The 18497-nt window shown below is 40.4% G+C and overlaps 2 protein-coding genes and 1 long non-coding RNA gene across 4 annotated transcripts; 1 reads left to right on the plus strand and 2 right to left on the minus strand.

Moving 5' to 3' along the window:
- Positions 1 to 889: 889 nt before the first annotated feature.
- Positions 890 to 6366, minus strand: kcnj15 (potassium inwardly rectifying channel subfamily J member 15). 2 transcript variants are annotated; one of them, XM_085470874.1, is made up of 2 exons: positions 6136 to 6366; positions 890 to 2971 (listed from the first exon to the last, which is right to left on the minus strand). In XM_085470874.1, the coding sequence occupies exon 2, from the start codon at positions 2901 to 2903 to the stop codon at positions 1881 to 1883; it is 1023 nt and encodes a 340-aa protein (XP_085327000.1). In that variant the 5' UTR covers positions 2904 to 2971; positions 6136 to 6366; the 3' UTR covers positions 890 to 1880. The 2 variants fall into 2 exon arrangements, with proteins under 2 accessions (XP_085327000.1, XP_085327001.1); XM_085470875.1 differs by lacking the exon at positions 6136 to 6366 and adding an exon at positions 3326 to 3615.
- LOC146700611 (uncharacterized) lies at positions 2374 to 10767 on the plus strand. Its single transcript, XR_014922595.1, has 3 exons — positions 2374 to 2751; positions 10000 to 10160; positions 10265 to 10767. It is a non-coding gene; the product is annotated as an uncharacterized LOC146700611 (long non-coding RNA).
- Positions 10683 to 17568, minus strand: smg8 (SMG8 nonsense mediated mRNA decay factor). The gene is made up of 5 exons (XM_085470873.1): positions 16850 to 17568; positions 14769 to 15666; positions 14476 to 14621; positions 13176 to 14057; positions 10683 to 11877 (listed from the first exon to the last, which is right to left on the minus strand). Exons 1-5 carry the CDS (start codon positions 17471 to 17473, stop codon positions 11665 to 11667), a joined length of 2763 nt encoding a protein of 920 aa, XP_085326999.1. The 5' UTR covers positions 17474 to 17568; the 3' UTR covers positions 10683 to 11664.
- Positions 17569 to 18497: the final 929 nt, after the last annotated feature.

The following is an 18497-nucleotide window of genomic DNA, read 5'->3' on the forward strand; positions in this document are numbered from 1 at the left end:
TTCCACGCTTTAAACGTTGCATGCTCATACTCTCTCCCGTACTCATTATATTATTCATTCTTGATCTGCACACAGCTGTTGCCAGGAACGTGGCACTTGCTTACATCATTGTCATGAGACACTCACAAAAGAATCACGGTTTTAGTAACGCAGTAACGCAGCGTTCTTACGGGAACGTAATGGTAATCTAATTACCTTTTTTGCAATAGTAATCCCTTACGTTACTCATTACTTGAAAAAATAATCAGATTACAGTTACTTGTAACGCGTTACTGCCCATCTCTGCTCCCATTATTAAAACCCAAATGAAAGAATCATACAGGGCTGTTAGCCCTTCATTCTGGTAGGGGAGACCGGGGATAGTTGTAACATTTTTGACATTTCTGTCTGTAAATTGAAGCTCTTTTAAGGTAGTGGATTCAAAATGTAATGCAAAGTATTTACATGTCTCTGCTATTAAATAGTGCAGCTATTTTCTCTGCAGCACAATTACCCATTGCATGGTATGGTCTCAAACACGAAGAGTGAAATGTTACAAGTAACCCCATAGTCTGGGTTAGTTGTAACATATCCTGGGGTAAAATGTAACACAATGAAAAAAGGGTACTAACAAAACATTAACATGTAATCTTTGTTTATTCAACACATGAATGCATTTACATCCATTTATGTAGCTGTGTGTGTGTGTGTGTGTGTGTGTGTGTGTGTGTGTGACAGAATGCAGAAATCTAGCTTTTGAACATATTCCAACCCCCCCCAAAAAGACAAGTTATGGAATTTTCTGCAACTGAATATTTCATTAATTTTGGTTGGTCTTCCTTGAGTTTGGCCTCATTGGCTCAGTGGGTATTATAACCTACAACTCTTGCACCAATTTTGAACATAACAATGAAGCTGAAAAAATGTAGTTGTTCACCAGCATCGCAATTCCATTACTTTTTATCATGGCTTACCTTGGTGTGGTTTGCAAAGTGCTTCAGAAAGATGAGGAAATCTGTTTCTTGCACCCATCCTGATTTATTTCCACTACCAGTACTTCCTACTGGTCCATCTCTGAAACAGTGGTCTGCATAATGTATGTGTGGGAACACAAACAGTGGAGGAATTGTGTTGCCAATGGCATTAACCGCATATACAAATGCGACCAGTGAACCTCTCTCTGCTGATGTCGTTGCCCCAACTTGTTTAATATAAGTTAAAGTAATAGTGTGGTAAGTTGCAACATCTGCATTATTGTTACAACTAACCCAGACTGTTGCTGTTACAACTGACCCAGACTCCTATAGCCACGAACTAGCTAACATTACAGCCAACGGCTAAAACATTAGCACTAAAGACCTACGCAGAATATATCCCCATAGACATACAAATAACATAATTTAAATTTGATGAGTTTAACTGCAAAGCAGATGATGTTATTAGAAATTGAAATAAAGTAGAAAAACGTACTTTTTGGCATACAAATTACTTTTTTTCATGTTAAATTGTCTGTGTTTGACAAAATGTGCTGATTTTTCACATGTGATAGCAGAACTGAGTTGGGCATGCACAGGACGAGTCACATCATTTGAAACTTAGCCCTGATTGGAGAAATTGGAAGTGTTACAACTGACCCACGTTACAACTATCCCCGGTCTCCCCTACATTTAATTAATTTAACTTGAAAATTAATACAAAAAAACATCATAATGATTAAACGAATAAACAGAATTTTACAGTGAACACATGTCAGGTTTCTAGTCTTCTTAAAAGTGTAGATAAAAAATCACTTTTATATGATTCAAAATAAACGTTTTACGTGTTTAAATCAAAGGTCATAGCTGTAAGGGACATTAACACAGTGGCTGAGCCTCAGGTCAATTAACAGTAATTAAGATCCTCTATTCCTCCCTGAATTCCCTCTCGAGTTTCAGCTTTTCTGAACTGTCGCTGTGGATGTCTGGATCACTGCTCTTTTGCACCTTGTCAAAAAAGTTGAAGTCTGCCACAAAGCGTCCACTGGGGGTGCTATACAGCACCGGTTTGAACTCATAACCCCACAGGATCTCGTCAGGGATGTAAGAGGTACGTCTCTGACACGTGGCTGCCGTCGACTCCATGGTGGCATTGAGGGTGATGAGCAACTCAAACCTACGCGTTTCGAGGTTTTCTGCCGTCAGTCCTGCCAGCGGGCTGTGCTGGTCTAGGACGTGATAGAAGGTGAGAGGGAGGATAAGGAAGGGGCACTCGCCACCGGAGTACATGTTGAAATCAACAGAGCTCTGATGGACTTGCGTCTTCTCGCCCTCCTCAGTCGCGTAGGGTTGCAGGAGCTTTCCTGTTAGCTGGCACTGGATCAGGAGGCTCTTCCTCATGTTGGCCACCCTCACCATCAGACACAGCTTTCCTTGGTGCTTGCAGATCACCGCCACCTGGCTGAACTTGATGGTCTCTGCTCGCTTCTTGGGTCTAGCTAGTTTGGCCAGAAAGGCACCGGTAACGAAGATCTCAGCCAGTCCAGTGATGACAAGCTGAGCCACCAGAGTAAAGATGGCCAGAGGGCATTCTTCAGAGATGTAACGAAAACCATAACCAATGGTGGTCTGTGACTCTAGAGAGAAGAGGAAGGCTCCAGTGAGCGTTTCCACGTTCATCAGGCATGGAGTGTGGGTAGAATTTAAATCTGGCTCAAAGTCACCATTGCCCATTCCAATGAAGTAAAAGATGACCCCAAAGATGAACCAAGTCATGACAAAGGTGGAGGCAAATAAGGTGAGTTTGTAGCGCCATTTCATGTCCACCACAGTCGTCCAAATGTCGTGCAGGTACAGCTTGACCATGCCCTCCACGTTATCGATCCTTACCATGTTGTGCCCATCCTTGGACACAATCCTTCGCTGGAAATCTTTATTCCCTTTAGCCATGATGCTCTGGGTCAATTCAAACTGAAGGTCACGTCTGAGGTTTTAGTTTGGCATTGCCAATTGAAGGTCTGGCAAAAGAGATAAAAGATATTAATTAATATCTCACTTTGAGCTGTAGCACCAGTCAAATCAGTGGAGATGGCAACCAATTCAAGGGCTTTTACTTATTTATACTATTTTCTGTAATGTGGAAAAAAACCCTGAAGGCTTGTTAAAGCAGCCAGGTTGTCTTGACCTCTTGCCCTAATCTGCCTCATGAAAGTGGCACCTAGAACAGCTTTGAGTTAACAGGTGAGTCTTACTCCTCAGTTACAAAAGCCTAAAGACCAGTTGGCAACCATCTAACATCTACCATTCACAAGGGAAAAATGTGTATTCCTTAACCAGCTAGCAAGTGGTTGCTAGAGTATTCTGGTAGTCACCATTAGTGCTCCATTCAAGCAAGCCTTTGGACCTTTCAGTGATGCTCTGGCAACCTGGTTGCTAGGCAAAAGTGTGTTCTCTGACAAGCTAGAGAGTGGTTGCTGTAAAATCCTGAAGGGATATTCAATACTCCTTTGTTTGCGAGGAGATTGCCACAGTTACCCATAATTAGCACGTAAGACACCGACTTGTCTGCAAAAAGATGTTGAGCAGTAGTAAAACTGGAAATAGAGAATGTTTTCCTTCAAAGTAAAAAGTTGTGCCTTGTGAGATGCATTGGCTGCAGCAGTGTGCACAAGGAAATTCGAACGGCGCAAAACCCAACTGAAATAATTTTTCAGTTCAGTTTTATTTAGATTTAGAGGGAGTATCATAGCGATCTGATGGTCGCTTATGTGTTAGAACTTGATAATAAGGTGTACAGAGTTGTTATCAAAGCAACTGTAAAGCTTTTGAGATTTTATGTCTATACTTTTTTATGAGCTATACTTTACCAATTGTGTTATCACTGACAGTATATAAAAGGTTGACATAGCTTCCAGGTCTGAAAAGCGAGGCCAATGTAAAGTCTGCTTGTATTGAAGTCTATGATAGAACGGTTCTATCTTCTAGTTGTTTTATGGCCTTAGCACACACTTTCTTAATGAGTTTATGGCCTCTGTCGGTACTTCTAAGTTTCGCTAAAAATAACACAGTGTTCTTTCTGTACAGGTCACCAGGTTTTGACTGGAACTGATTAAAGAACAAATATCCATTTATGATTTAAACATTTAATATTTTAAGTATCAACTAACATAAAACTCCAAAAGAAATTATCCCTTCACTGTGGTCTGTTGATATAGTTAGGGAACACATTCAGTACTATCTAGTTGTGGTACAGCCAGTAAGTGCATTTGGTAAAGTACTTGTAAGTATAATTGAGGTACTTTAATTTTAATTTCATGCTACTTAACACCCTAACTTTACTGCAGATAAAATAAAATTGATCTGCAAGCCTATGTTTGGAGTTATAGTAAAATAACACAAATATGAAATGTAAATAATTAACCGCTAAAGGTGAAGCCATTTATTTCAAGCTTTTATCCAAAAAAGTTGGATTAGAAACTTATTACATTAAAAATTTCAGATACAAGTTACGCATCTTTAAATTTCTATTTATGAACTTAAAATTTGAACTTACTCAGAAATAAGATAATTAGATATATGTAACTTTTAAGTAATTCATCACCTTTTATCTTTTTATTTTTAATTTAATAATCAAAATGACTTTTTTAACAGTAAAATAGTAACCAGATAGCTTTTTTCAGTTTCCTGAATCCCAGCTAAGCTAAGCTATGGCTATGTGTCGCATATAGATATGAAACTCACAGCTTTTTACCCAAGTCTAAGTAAATATAGCATAGATAGTTCATGTTCCAGATTGTATAAGAATCTTATGTGTTGATTTTAATATTTTTTTCTTGTTTGTTTTTTTACGTTTAGATAGAGATAGGTAACTGTTTCTCCGCTAGGCTAACTATCTATTTAGCATTCAAATAAGAAGCTGTTATCAGCCCTAATTCTAGGCAAAAAGAATCAGACACAGAATTATAGTCATTTGCTTATTCTTAAAAAATAATTTGCAGGCAAAGAACTGACTTGGATCATTGATCACATCTAGTTTTTTTTTTCATTCTGAAGAAAATGTAAAGATAACTTTTTTCATTGTGAGCCACATACAGCCCACTTTGACTGGACCAGGCGACTCTGTATCAGTGTAAAGATGTTTAACTGCACAACTAATCCCTGAGATAGTATATTAATGTAAGGAAAAGAAGTGCAATGTCAGTAGTATATCATAGTTTTTGTCCAGAATGTAATAATAACACAACGTTTTTGTTAATTCACAGTGCTGTTTTTTTTTTTTACTGTAGTAATTCAAGAAAGAAGAAAAAAGGAAGTGTTCTGTTATTTCATCTATTATATAATTTATTTGGTGCAATATGGATGGCCATGGGGATGATCTTTATCAGAAGCGAAAGCTGTAAAACTATAAAAATATAGTTAAAAGTCAAAAGACTACTCCCTCCTTCACAGTTTTAATGCCATCAAATGGGCCAGATTGGTCCTATTGTTTGAAACCCTTATCCTAAAAGATATTTTTTTATCTATATAAGTATAAATTAGGGAAAAGAATAGCCGACTGAAGTGGAAAAAGTCACGTAACAATAGCAGACGAACCTAATCAAGTCAAAAATGAAGTAGATCTATCAATGGATGTTGTATTAAGAGTCAAAGGTAAACAGATTGCGAAGACTGGTTTTAATTTAACTACTTTAAAGCTGAAAGCTAGTCTGAATAGAGGTCAGTCTCAATGGGAAAATTACATAATTAATCATTAAGGAAGTGTTAGATATTTAAAACAGTCTCATGACAAGTGTAAAAATGAAAGAGTAGCTGTGAAATACAGGAGAATATAACAAAAACACTCCAGTTCCTCAAAAATATACAGTTTTACATTAATTAATGGACTCAGTTAGTCTCATAAGGCAAAGCATGTAAAAACCCTGGTATGCTCTTTGAAAGTTAAGCATAATTTGTATTCACAGTAGAGTACAATCCAACAATGTGACAAAATAATCATTTAATGAATGGAATACACATATATTTTTTAAAACCCCACATGATGTATAATAATATGCTGCTATTACAGAGTACTGCTAGACAAGGTTGAAAGTTAACTTGGTAGTAAACCATTACAGAAGCCAGAGAGCACCTGCCATAACTTTAAATAATCATTAATTACTTCATAAATCTGTATTTTACTCACATCCTTTTGTCTTGCCTTGTTGAATAGTCCCAGATATTTGCTTTCACTTGTCTCTGACACAATCTGCAAGATGAAGCTGCCCGAGAACATGTAGTTCAGTGTCTTCTTTCGCCTATTGTGCCCACCTGTGAGATCTGAACTTTGGCACAGTGGTTTTCAGCGATAGAACAGAAATGGGAGACAAAGCTTGGCTGTTAACTGTGATCTGAATGTGGGCTGGCTTTTCCTTTCCCCCTCGTCCGCCTCCTCTACCTGTCCGCAGGTAAGGACAACATTCAAGTTTGTTTTGCTGCTTTTATGTATGTTGTTGCTTTACACACATACCCAGATTTACTGCTCGCAGAACTTCTCTGAAGGACATTTTCAGTTAAAACGAATAAAAGGTGGTCTGTCTAAATCCAGCCCTCAGGCTGTAACTGAAAATAAATAGTGCTAAGGAAATTTGACACCAAATCAGCTTGTGTTAAAACAGTGCAGAAATGTCAAAATACTGCAAACAATTAATAATAAGTGGCTGTCAAATAAGTAATACTCTCGTCAAAGCGAAAACTGTTGTACATTGTTGTCACTTTATTAACCCAATGCCGCATCCTTTGTAGTGCAACACAAAAACAAATCCAACTGTTACAAATGTTTGCACCTGTTGAGTCAGTAAACCTTTAAACATGTCAGCCTGGGATGGATCAGTGCCCCCTTGTGGACATTTTCTAACATTAAAAAATGAGTTTTAACTTTTTTCCCTTCACAAATTTATATATAAATATATAAAAACTTATATATTTTAGACTTAGACTGCAGTTCCACTGGTGGCCATTTGAGACAGAATCAAATAGTAAGTGAATTTTATAGACTGTAAAAGACCTCCAGCTTGTTACTCCTACAGTATAATACTCATAATAAAAGTACAGCAACAGTAATGTTAGTTAATGATTTGGCAGATACAATGGCTTTTTTGTGTTTTCCATAAAAGTCATTTCAGTGACTCATCGTCAGGTGTCTGCTGCACATTTTAATAACAGTACATTCAAAGCAGCAGAGCTAATGTCTGCACTACAGCACTGACTTTTAATTTATAATCAAGCATGAAAGACATTTTAGAAAACACACTTTTAAAAAGTGCAATGCTGATGCCTCGGAGTCAGTTATGTTGGTTTGTCCAGTTTACTGCAGAACACCTCACACTGTCAGTGGTTATGGAAAGTAAATGTTGGATGTCTCAGCATCTAGCTGCAATTCCTGATCAAATGTCTGACATAAATACAACTGATATACAACTTAAAGTTCTGAAAAAAAAAAGACTCAAAATTGAAACCATAATCTGAAATGTCAACATATGGATGCAAAAATCGTTTTCATACAATTTATAAAAAATCTGTATAAAAATGTTTTTGACCCTCAAAAAATTTAAATCCTTCTAAAGGTAAACATACTGCTTCAATTAGTATGCCATAGTGGCATTTTATTCATTGTAGCACATCCTCATGGTCAGTTATTTATCTATTTATTTTATATTTCTCAATAAATGGGAGCCAGACTTCATGCCATAGACTGTGTACAAAAGATGGCATCTGTCACGTCACGCACTGATAAAGCACAGTAAAGCATTCAAGCTGAGCGTTTTTGTAGTAAATTATGACGTTTTCATAATAATTTACTAAAAAACCATCATACTGTACTCAATAAGGACCTGAAACTAATGATTAAGATCATAAACTCATCGCATTTGAGTTTAATGAGGTCACAGAGTAAGAGAGTCAAAGGAACCTATAGACTTGGATACAACTTGATGCCCTTTTGTCAGCAGAGGAGTTGCCCCCTGCTGGCCATCAGAAAGAATGCAGTTTCAAGGCACTGCCACGTACACTTCTATCTTTTATATACAGTCTATGTGCTCCACGTACCAAGTCTTGTTTTGATGGATCAAAATGCTTTGGAAATATTCTTCACTTCCACTAAATTCGACCAGCTGTGATGGACCAACTGTTCTCATACTCATATGGAAAAAGGAGAAGACATCAGAAAAACTGTGGATGCTTCTTTAAGTTTTAGGATTGAGGGACCACATCACTAGTCTGGTTAACTGAGCTAAAGGAAACCAGACTTCTGCTGTTTAGGCATGACATGAATCAAAAGCAAAATACTCACAGGCCTGACTCTGCATCAAAAGAAAAGTTCAGGTGACTGACTTTGTTATGACCTAATAGCCAATCAAAATTCAAGCAGGTGAAGTGTGAGTTAAAAAGTGAGACAGCAGAAGGACAGAGAAAGTCCTGAAAGGTTGTTAGGTGTCGGTTAAAGAGAGAAAAAGTAAAATTGTGTTTAGTTTCAATTGATGTGTTATCAGTGAGATGAGTTTAAAAGGTACTGTTAAAAGTAGCAAAAAAATTTAAGAGTCACTTGAAATGTAAAAATCTGTTAATGTGTCAGTGAATGTAAAATTTAACTGAACTGAAGTGGTCAGATTTGAGTGTTCCCTTGAGTCTTTATGACCTTGAATCAGCGTCTTTGGCTTTATTATTAACCTCCCTGTTAGTGTGCACATTCCTGAAGGTTATGTGTGTGAGCTAGATCGCCCATTAACTTCCTGGTTCTCTGTTATCCAAGAGAAAATCTGAGAATCAAAGTGTGTTCAAATGCAGATGAGATTCCCACACACAAAGAAAACTACTGTTTTTAACCTGTCATCTGCATGCACCTGCATTCTTTCTGTGAAGTTTAAATACAGAAATATTGTCAGAAACACATGTAAAACTGTCTTTAAGAAGCTTTTTTTTACTGCTACTTCTGTGTCCACCAGACTACAGCATGATGCCCTAAAGGGCCATGAGATCATTTTCAGAGGTTGTGTGATGATTACTGGGAAAAGAAAAAAGAAAATTCTAAGTACTAATTAACAAACCTGTCTTCGTACTTTTGTCCGAGTGTCTGGGAGTGATTTAAATTAAACCACTTGAAACATTTAAAAGGCATTCTGACAACTACCAACTCACAAACATATAAAATGTGTTGAAGGACACAAACTATGCACTGATTTTTGTGAAGCCGAGTGGTCTGATTATACTAGTGTGCTGTCTCTGTTTTATAAGCACATCGTGTTTTCTTTTTGTAAAGTTTGAACTGTGTGGAAAAAAACATAGTTAAAAGTATAAAGAAACGTATATTGAAGAAAATTATGGATTTGACGTCCTAAATTCTTCTGTAAGATGAAGCACATAAATTGTCCAAGTCGCTTTTTTTTAATGTGTGGGAACCTACAGTTAAGTGAAAATATGTCCCAAAGAATCCAGCTCCACCTAGTGGACGTAAAGTGTACTGCTATTCATGAAACCAAACACAACCTACCTGGAAAATTAAGCTTCTCTTCTAAAGATGTTAGTCTTAGTGGTATTCCTGACATGATCTATCATATCAGTAGTGTGCAAAAGTCTAATTTCTTTATATTTTGCTTCCGTGGAGACAGCCTTTCTCATCAATTTAATACTCTTTACCCCTTGAAAGCCAGCTAGGAGTCATCTTTGAAGCTCCTTTCTGAGCTTTCTGTCAGGTTTCTGTTATATTTCAGACCTGCTTATAAAACAAAATGAAGTATCAGAAGTTAGTGAGGGTGGTCTCTGCCTATGCAGCTAACATTGTAAAAACCCAGAAACTATTCTAATATTGTGATCTAATGCACTTCCCTTTGACATAATACTGAGGTTGTCAAGTGTCATTTTTATGAGGGAAAGCGTTAAAATGTTCCATATCTCGGCATGGTGTGCACTGTGTCCTTAAAGAATTTGAAGAAATGGGAAAAGTGGAGGACCAAAAAAAGAAGTGGCAAGCTTAAAATGAACAGTGTCTGAAAGTCGTGTTCTTTTGAAACAGGAAAAAGAATCCAACAAAGACCTCACACAGGACCTGAGAGATGCACCTGGCCCTTTAGCTGATCCATCAACTGTTCACTGAAGCCTCATCAGAAATGGTCTCAGTGGAAGGGTGGCTGTCAAGAAGCCATTCTTAAGAAAGGGAAACAGGGAAAGTCTGAGGTATGCGAATTTACACAAGAGCTGGACTGAAAATCAGCAGCAACAGCTCTGATGGAGTGATGAATCCGTTCATCCATTTATTCTCTTCTGCTTATCCTTTTCAGGGTCGCCAGGGGGGCTGGAGAAGCCAACAAAAGGCAGCCAAAATTCAAAGAAGAGCTTTGAATGTCCTTCAAGAAGCCTGGAGAACTAGTCCTGAAGACTGCTTAAAGGAATTACAGGAAAGCTTCCCTAAGAAAGTTCAGGCTGTGTTGAAGAATAAATGTGGTCATTACAAACACTGACGTTCAATCTTAGAATTTAGACAGATTCTGTTTTACCTTATTTAATTCCTTTAGAATGTTTTCACCTATTTTCCTGGTGAATTGTAAAGAAGTTACAGGTGACTCAAGAAGTTCTGTTTTGACATCAAAAGAGGAAATTAATACTTCTCAAAGTGTAACTGAGGATTTTTTTTTTTTGCACTTGCTTTCTTGACATCTACAACACTGAGGAAAAAAAATCACCTCCAATAACATGAAACAGAATGTCCGAGTCGCTTTTATTTACACAGAAAAAACAAAAAACGTCTTTCGGTTTAGTTCGAGTGTATTAAATCTTTGTTTGTGAGCAATAGTGTGTGTTGTGATATCTTTACAAACTGAAACAAAAGAAACACAAGTTCAGACGTACACAGTCAACTCTAGTCTCTGCTCTAATGAGAGCTTCACTGTTTGACCAGTGACAGGAAAATTTACATCATTATTAAAGCCTGCCAGCGTGAATGTGCAGGGATGCTGGTACTGGAAATTTAGCTTAGCTTAGCTGCAAACAGCTACCACAGGATCCACGCCCCCTCATGTTAACTTTGAAGGAAGTTTTTCCTGGTGCTATTATTGTGCTCAAGCTTGAAATGTGAAGATTAATGTCACTGCAACATTGATCTGTCTTCTGGGGAGCAAAAAAAAAAGTGAAAATAAGTTATTTTAAATCACATTTTGCAATTTTTATTTACTGATAAAAATATAAAATAATCCAAGTCTTAATTTAAAGGCTTTTTTTCTGTGCTTAAATGTGCCTCACAGTCTGAGAACCAGTGGTCCAAATCTGTAGGTGTACAAAGCTGTTGTCACATATTCACTTGAGACAGATCAAATTATTTTTCACACTTGGGAAATAGCCCACTTCAACACAAACTTTCTCTGTGGTTTTGGTGAGGAAACATTCGACCACACCAGCATTTGCGTCTGCACTGGGAGAGGTAAATGCAACACAGTATTGCATGAATGGATTTGACACTAAACATGGTTTAGAGAGCAGCTAATACGGTCTCACATACACCAGAGCATGTGTGCAAATGCTTATCTGTGGAGACCATGCACGCCCGCATGTCATTTCATTGAAATCCAGAGTAAAAGATGTCAACAAAAAAGGAAATATTTGCAGTGTCTGCAAATATACAGAATGTACAGAAACAACACTGGGAGGGTCTGCGAAGGTGGAGTCTTGAATAAAACCTTAAGGGTTATTGTTGTGGAGAGGTGGCGGTGGTGGCTTTCAGGATGCCTCGCAGCACCTTGTAGTTGTTGAGGGGCTGGTTCTCTTTGGGGGGGTAACAGGGACCACGTTCTGTGGCGTAGGAATAAGGAAACCGCAGCACCCAAAGGCCATCAGATGGCAACGATATTTCAGTCTGCTCTGGGTGGAAGATCGGACAGGGAGGAGGGCCTGGCTGTACCTGAAATCACAGCAGAGGACAAAAGACGATGTTATTCAGTGCTGAACCCTAATAATTTAGCCACACAACTGAAAATCTAGGCTTCAAGATTGTCACTTTGACAGGTTACAGGTGGATACTGGGGTAGTGGAGAGGTTCAAACAGGAGGCAGCAATGGAGAGATGGGAAATTTTGCTGCTTTTTTGGTCAAGAATGAGGCATGTAGTGACCAAAAGAGTAAAGTTGTTTATTCACTTGAGTGTCTGGGCTTGGAGTAGAGCTGTGTCAAAAGAAACCAGCTGAGGTGGTTTAGGCATCTGCTTAGGATGCCTCCTAACTGGGAGGAAACCCTGATGCAGACCCAGAACTTACTAAGATCTTGGCCGGGAAAGCCTAGGATCACCCAGAAGAAAGTGGAAAGTACAGCTGAGGATGCCTGGAATGACCTGCAGCCTGACCTCAGATAAGAGCAGGATGGATGGATGAGGCAATTTAGTGTATGATGCAGAGCAGCTTGAGTTGCCTTTATTAATCATTTGGCAGATTTCACTCCTCTTTGTTATATATATGCACCATATATGTGTTAAAGGGCAACAGAATCTGCAACTACAGCCAAGTCTGAAGGTTTGTCTTTGTTAAAACTGTGACATGCTCAATTTAGTTTTCATACCTGCCTAAATAGTGACATGCTGGAGATATCTTAACCTTTTCTTTGCACATTTTGTGATACATTCCTGTTGTTGAACAATGAACTGAACAGTGCAATAGGTTCTTGCTTGGTTTGGGTCTTTAAGGGAAACCCCAGTCACCCTTCAAAGGAAACTCATTTCCACGCCTTGTATCTGCGACCTCATTTTTTCTGTCTCTACCCAGCGCTCGCAACTATAGGTTACACTCAGCTCTCTCTAGACTACAACGGACCGGCAGAGCTCCAATCCGTCTGTCAATCTAATGCTTCACTCATTTGGGAATAAGACCCTGAGACACCTAAACTCCTCCACTTTTCGTGGCAATTTGTCCCCGACTTAGATTGCACACTCCAACCTTTTCCAGGCGGGGAAAAAAAAGATTAAAAGTTTAGCTTTGAACTGTAACTTTAGCTTTTACAGAGTCCCAGACATAGTGATCATGGACATATTGCTGAAAGAATTAGCTGACTCACTGAAAACAGACAGAAAATGAATCCCCCTTTTTAAAAGAGTTTTTGTTTACGTCGCTGAAAAACATCTGAGAAAATAAACAGTAGATAAGAGTCCATTAAATCATCATCAGGTGCACCCCTGTTTGGAGATGACTTGGAGTCTCCTCCTGCTGCTTACCTGTGGGTTGAGGGTCACCTCCAGCGGGGCGTCAGGCACTACAACAAAAAGGCGAGTCAACTGGGCGAAGTGGGGCTTCAGGCCACGGCCCTGGGAGGGAGAAGGGATGTGCAGCGGCATGTCGGTGTTTAGCACCCTGGTGGCAGGATCTTTAGCACCCCCCGGCCCCAGCACCTTCACTACTTTATCAGGCCCGCAGCTGATGAAGCGTCTCCCCCTGCCGTCTTCATACTCGAACCCCACGAAGATGCGAGCCATGTCTTCCCTCCTGCGACTCCTACCGAGCCCACCGGTGCTGCCTCGCTTTCCCACAAGGGTCTTGTTGGGCACTGGCCACGAGGACGTGCCTCCGTCCAAAGGCTCCGTTAGTCCTGTATCTTCCTCCGATCGGGAGCGAATCACCAAGTCCCACGGCAAGAGGAATGAGGAGCCAGGGAGGAAACCTGGCTGCTCCAGGCCCGTGTGGCAGTTATACGACTTTGCTGGGCCAAGTTTCACCAGTGACCAGCTGGAGAATTTAGGGAGGAGACCTTTAGGGCAGCCAGAGTGCATCATTCCAGGAAGGTACTCCACAGTGGAAGGCTGCCGGTCAACAAGGCTCGGCCTCTTTTGCTGGACTTGTGTTTCGGCTCCGTCTCCGTCCCCGTAGGGCCCCAGGCTGTCTGTAGACTGGCCTAGACTAAGAGCGAGGCTAAGGCTGGTGTCTCCAGGCGTGTGGCTCTGGGCAGTGCTGGGCTCCTTCAACCTCTCTGCATCACCCGATCCTGAAGCCTCACAGGGGTTTCTCTGAGCCTGGTTTGCCGGGGCCGGGTCAGGAGTGCTGGGCTGGAACACTGGAAACTCAATCCTCTCCAGCTTCCCACAGCATTTCTCCTCCAGCATCTACTCAGGAAAAAGACAGTTAACAAGCAAATACTTGTGAGTGATTAGATGTTGTGTTTTAGATATACAATTTAAAAACACAGTGTTTTTATAATGACACGAGAAAACTGAACAATGTGGAGGGATAATCTCGTAGCGAAGAACCATAAATCTGCAACCGGATGACATTTCTGTTTTTGCTTCACTCTCGTGGCTCTTAGAGGCATTTTTGACAATTTTCAATAAGAAAATCTCTAAAAGCGCACAGCGTACTACCTGAGCTGATAAAGGAGCTGTTATCAGCTACAGAGTGAGACATTTCCCTCAAAATTTTGTGTCTGACTGAGTCTTTCACAGCTGTATGTAGAAATACTGACAGAGCAGAGAGCCTGTGCCCCTCTGTGGTCCTCAGCAGGACCCATGTGGAGTAAATCCTGACCTGGTAGAAGTCGTAATTTGCTGCCTGGATGTCAAAAGGATCCTCACGGGGAGCTTGCTTCCGTCCACAGTTACAGGAGCTGGTGGAGCGCCCTCTACTGTTGTGATTCATGATTGGTGGGTTGTGATCCATGTCAGGCTTCTCTCCTGTGGAATTAAGTGTCAGATTTCACACTTTTGGCTTTCATTTTATTTCAGTGTTAGAGCTACGACAATTATGTGAAATAGTCAATGAAAAAAATTGCATTAAAGGGGCCCTCCTCAAACTTGTGCAGAGGAAGATGATGCGCTCACCTGGCTGAGGCAGCAGGTGGAACTTGTGAACACAGTGCTGGTCAGTCAGACTTCGCTCCTCACACAGCTGGTGTCCGTTGCTCCAAAAGTTGTAGCAGTCCTCGTGAAGCTGTAAAGCGTAGCGTTGGAAAGCCACTCCTCGAGCGTGCTGGCTGTACACCCGCAGAGCGTGAGCCAACTGGTTTTTATGGACCGTGGTGGTGTAGTTATGGGGGAGGTTGGACTGGTAGGCGCTGTGAGCCAGAGGCAGTGCTTTTTGGCACCTGTTCTCAGAGAACTTTGTGTCAGCGTCAAGAAAACCCTCCAAAACCTTCACCTGGCTTTGCACTTTTGTGGCTAGCTCAGCCATTTCTTCATCTGTGTTTTTGATGAGGACTTGGTGGAGTCTGGAGGCGACCTGGACCCATTTGGTGTAGGTCGGCAGCTCAAAGTGCGAAGGCTGCGGGTTGCGGCCGACGCTGTCATCAAAACCTTTTTTGGTGAGCACCAGGTCGACATGCTGCCAGAGGAATTCCTTTAAGCTGCAGTCCACCAGCTGACTGCCTATCGATATGCTGCCTGAGTCTCTGCTGCTGCTGGGGTGCCGAGATGAATGCCGCATCTGCTGATAGCGCCTCGGCCCCGACACGGGCACGGAAGAGTCCTGCTCAGACAACATGCAGTTGGACCGCAGCTGACCGAGTAATGCACCTAAGGGGTCCTCATCTAGTGCTGGGATCACGTACACAAATGCTTGGTTGGCGGGCACCGTGAACAAGCAGTTGCTACTCTGGTTGGTGAGAACTCGGCTTTTACGGAAGATGCGATAAATCTGGTCTTCCAAGGCGTGTTGAAGCCTCCGCCTGGGGGAGTGCTTCTTTGGTTTGTCAGGATTTGACTCTAAGCCGTTTGCAGAAACCTTTAGAATAACAAACAAAGACAACATCATTTGTATTCATATGGCTACCCTGAGTTCTTATATGGCGTGACCATTTATTAAAGAAAGATTTGACAGTTTCTGAAATATTTTTGCAAAATTTCCTATGGACTGAACTGTCATTATTTTACTTAAAGTCCAGATTCTGTGTTAAAAGAAAAAATAAAACAGTTCCATCAAAACATATTGACCTGATTTTCTGTTTTTTGCATGTTTGTCACACTGAAATGTTTCAGATCAAACAAATGGTTTTATAATTGGTCATTAGATAACTCAAGTAAAGACAAAATGCAGTTCTTAAATCATGATTTCAGTTATTAAGGGAAAAGTAATTGTCCCTTGTTGACTCATTAATTAACTGCAATTAGCCACATTTTCAGCCACACTCAGGCTGAATTACTGCCAGACCAGAACCTGTCTGACAAAAAAATAAGCAGGCTAAAAGATCTCAAAAAGCAACATGTTATGCCAAAATCTAAAGAAACAGCTGAGAAACAAAGTCATTGACGGCTATCTGTCTGAAAAGAGTTAAGGCTTTGGGAGTCCTGGGTGGACTTCCCAGGCGTGTTGAATCTACCAAAATGAATCCAAGAACACATCAATGAATCTTCCAGCAGGTCCCAAAAGAACCCAGAACAACAACTAAAGAACTGCAGGCCTCACTTACCTCATTTAAGGACAGAGTTAATGATTCAACAGTAGGAAAGAGACTGGGCAAAAATAGCATTCATGGAGGGCTTCAAAGGAGAAAAACACTGCTGAACAATGAAAACAATTAAAGACTCATTGCCAGTTATCATAAATGCTTGATTGCCGTTCTTGCTGCAAAGGTTTGCACATTAGTTATTAGGTTTAGGGAGCAATTCCTTTATCACACAAGGCCTATGTAGGTTTGGATAACTTTTTTCCCCCTTATAAATGAAATCATAACTTTAAAACGGCATTTTGTGTCAACTCGGGTTATCTTTATCTAATGTTCATTTTTTAAATGATCTGAAGCATGTAAGTGTGACAAATATGCCAAAACCACCCCCAAAGAAATCAGGAAAGGGGAAACGATTTTTTCAAAGCACTGTAACTATACTAAAATATATATCAATATTTCAGTTTTAATATAAAGTGCATATATGAATGAGAGCGAATAAGGACTTGTTAGAGAGCAGACCTTCAGAGTGACGTTCATCTGGAAGACGAAGAGGAGCCGTGGAGGGCAGGGCCGGCAGTTCAGCTTCCACTCTTTAGATACCGGGGAGTCTTTGATGGCAGCCCGTATCAGAGGCAGAACCTTCTGCCGCAGAGCGTCCAGAGCTCGGAAGAGCCGGTCGTAGGTCACGTCGAAGGTCTGGTTGGGGTGGACGAGCAACAGGACGTGACACACGGAGAACATGTAGAGCAGGTGGAGGCAGTGCTGCCGCTCCAGGCCCTTCCAGAAGTCGTGGGCGTCCGAGTGTCCGTTCCCGGTGTCCAGAGACAGGCAGGCTCGCAGTAGCTGTCGGCTGTCGCAGACGGAGGAGAGCAGGAGGTACAGCACCCGGTTCTCCTGGTCGTAAAAAGCCTGGATGTGGCTGCTAGGCGTGCCGCCGTCCTCCGGTCCGCCGAACATCAAGAAAAGGTGTTTGTCCGCCAGTGTGTTGATCAGAGATTCCTTCAGCGCGCCGGGCTGCATGTTGCTTTTACCGAAAATACCGACCACACACAGCCCCTCTTCCCGGTAAGCAGCGTCCTCTAAGAGCTCCGCTTGTAGTAGATCCCCCACACTGACGGGACGAGCCATGTTTGCTTCCTTCATGTTGAAAACCAGGGGAATGAAAACAACCCCGGACTCTTTTCCCCTATCATTTCCGGTTCCTTGTACTAAAATGTCCGAGTCAGTGCAGCATTAGCTTCAACGTTCCTCTTCCCAATTTAAACCACAGTTTGTGTCACAGAGTTATTAAATTGTGGGTTTATTTTATTTTATTTTATTTTATTTTATTTGTTCGGTTTCAGCTATTGTCCTAGGATGGGAGCATACCAGGAGGAAGACGATCCACTAAAAAGGAGCTGCTAAAGAAAGAAGAAGACAGTAGTTTTTTTTTTTTAACTTTATTTAACAAACAATGAGTATACATAATACGAACAGATGAAGTATACAAAACAACAGAACATGAACACCAAAAGGCAGGGGTAAAAGAAAAAAATAACAATTATAAGAATACACGCAACAATTCACATACATATATTGTTTTGAGAGCCTTTTTGTTGGTGGGGTCTGATATTGATTGTATGTACATTTCCACATCCTTAAAAAAAAATGACAGAAATATGGTGTTTTGTTAGTAAACTTACATTTATGGATAAAAAATTTAGCTAAAAGTATTAACAAATTTATCATAAAAACACATTTATCATACTTCTTGGGGAACTTAAAGAAACAGAATAAAACATTTTCCCATCATAAAGAAAACTTCCTTAAAATATGGACAATAACAAACCTGCTAAATTCCTTCCTGAATCTCTGTGTAAGAGAACAGTACCAAAAAAGATGTGTCACAGTTTCTGGATGATCCCCACAGAAAGTACAATTATGTCCCTTTTAAATTTTACCATGTAGTGACTGGCTGGATAACATTTATGTAGAATTTTAAATGAGACTTCTTTCACCTTATTTACAATCAAATATTTATGGGGGATCATCCAGACTGTCTTCCACTTGATATCTGGAACATATCGGTTCCAATAAGATATTATATATGGGAGAGAGACGATATCTTCTTGGAATAAACTACGTATTCTCTTATTGCTGTTACCAAGTTCCTGTGAAAAGCAGATTT

This window comes from Copadichromis virginalis, linkage group LG10, assembly GCF_057382275.1.
Source record: "Copadichromis virginalis isolate Kocher_CV1m ecotype Utaka linkage group LG10, C_Virginalis_male_GT1.1, whole genome shotgun sequence".
Classification (NCBI taxonomy): domain Eukaryota; kingdom Metazoa; phylum Chordata; class Actinopteri; order Cichliformes; family Cichlidae; genus Copadichromis; species Copadichromis virginalis.

Excerpts from the sequence above, each read along its gene's own strand:
- kcnj15 (XM_085470874.1), bottom strand. The coding sequence starts at position 2,903 with ATGGCTAAAGGGAATAAAGATTTCCAGCGAAGGATTGTGTCCAAGGAT.
- smg8 (XM_085470873.1), bottom strand. The coding sequence starts at position 17,473 with ATGAAGGAAGCAAACATGGCTCGTCCCGTCAGTGTGGGGGATCTACTA. Across the intron at positions 14,058-14,475 it reads CAAATTACGACTTCTACCAG|ATGCTGGAGGAGAAATGCTG; the intron begins GTCAGGATTTAC and ends TTTCCTGAGTAG. Across the intron at positions 11,878-13,175 it reads AGGTGACCCTCAACCCACAG|GTACAGCCAGGCCCTCCTCC; the intron begins GTAAGCAGCAGG and ends CTGTGATTTCAG.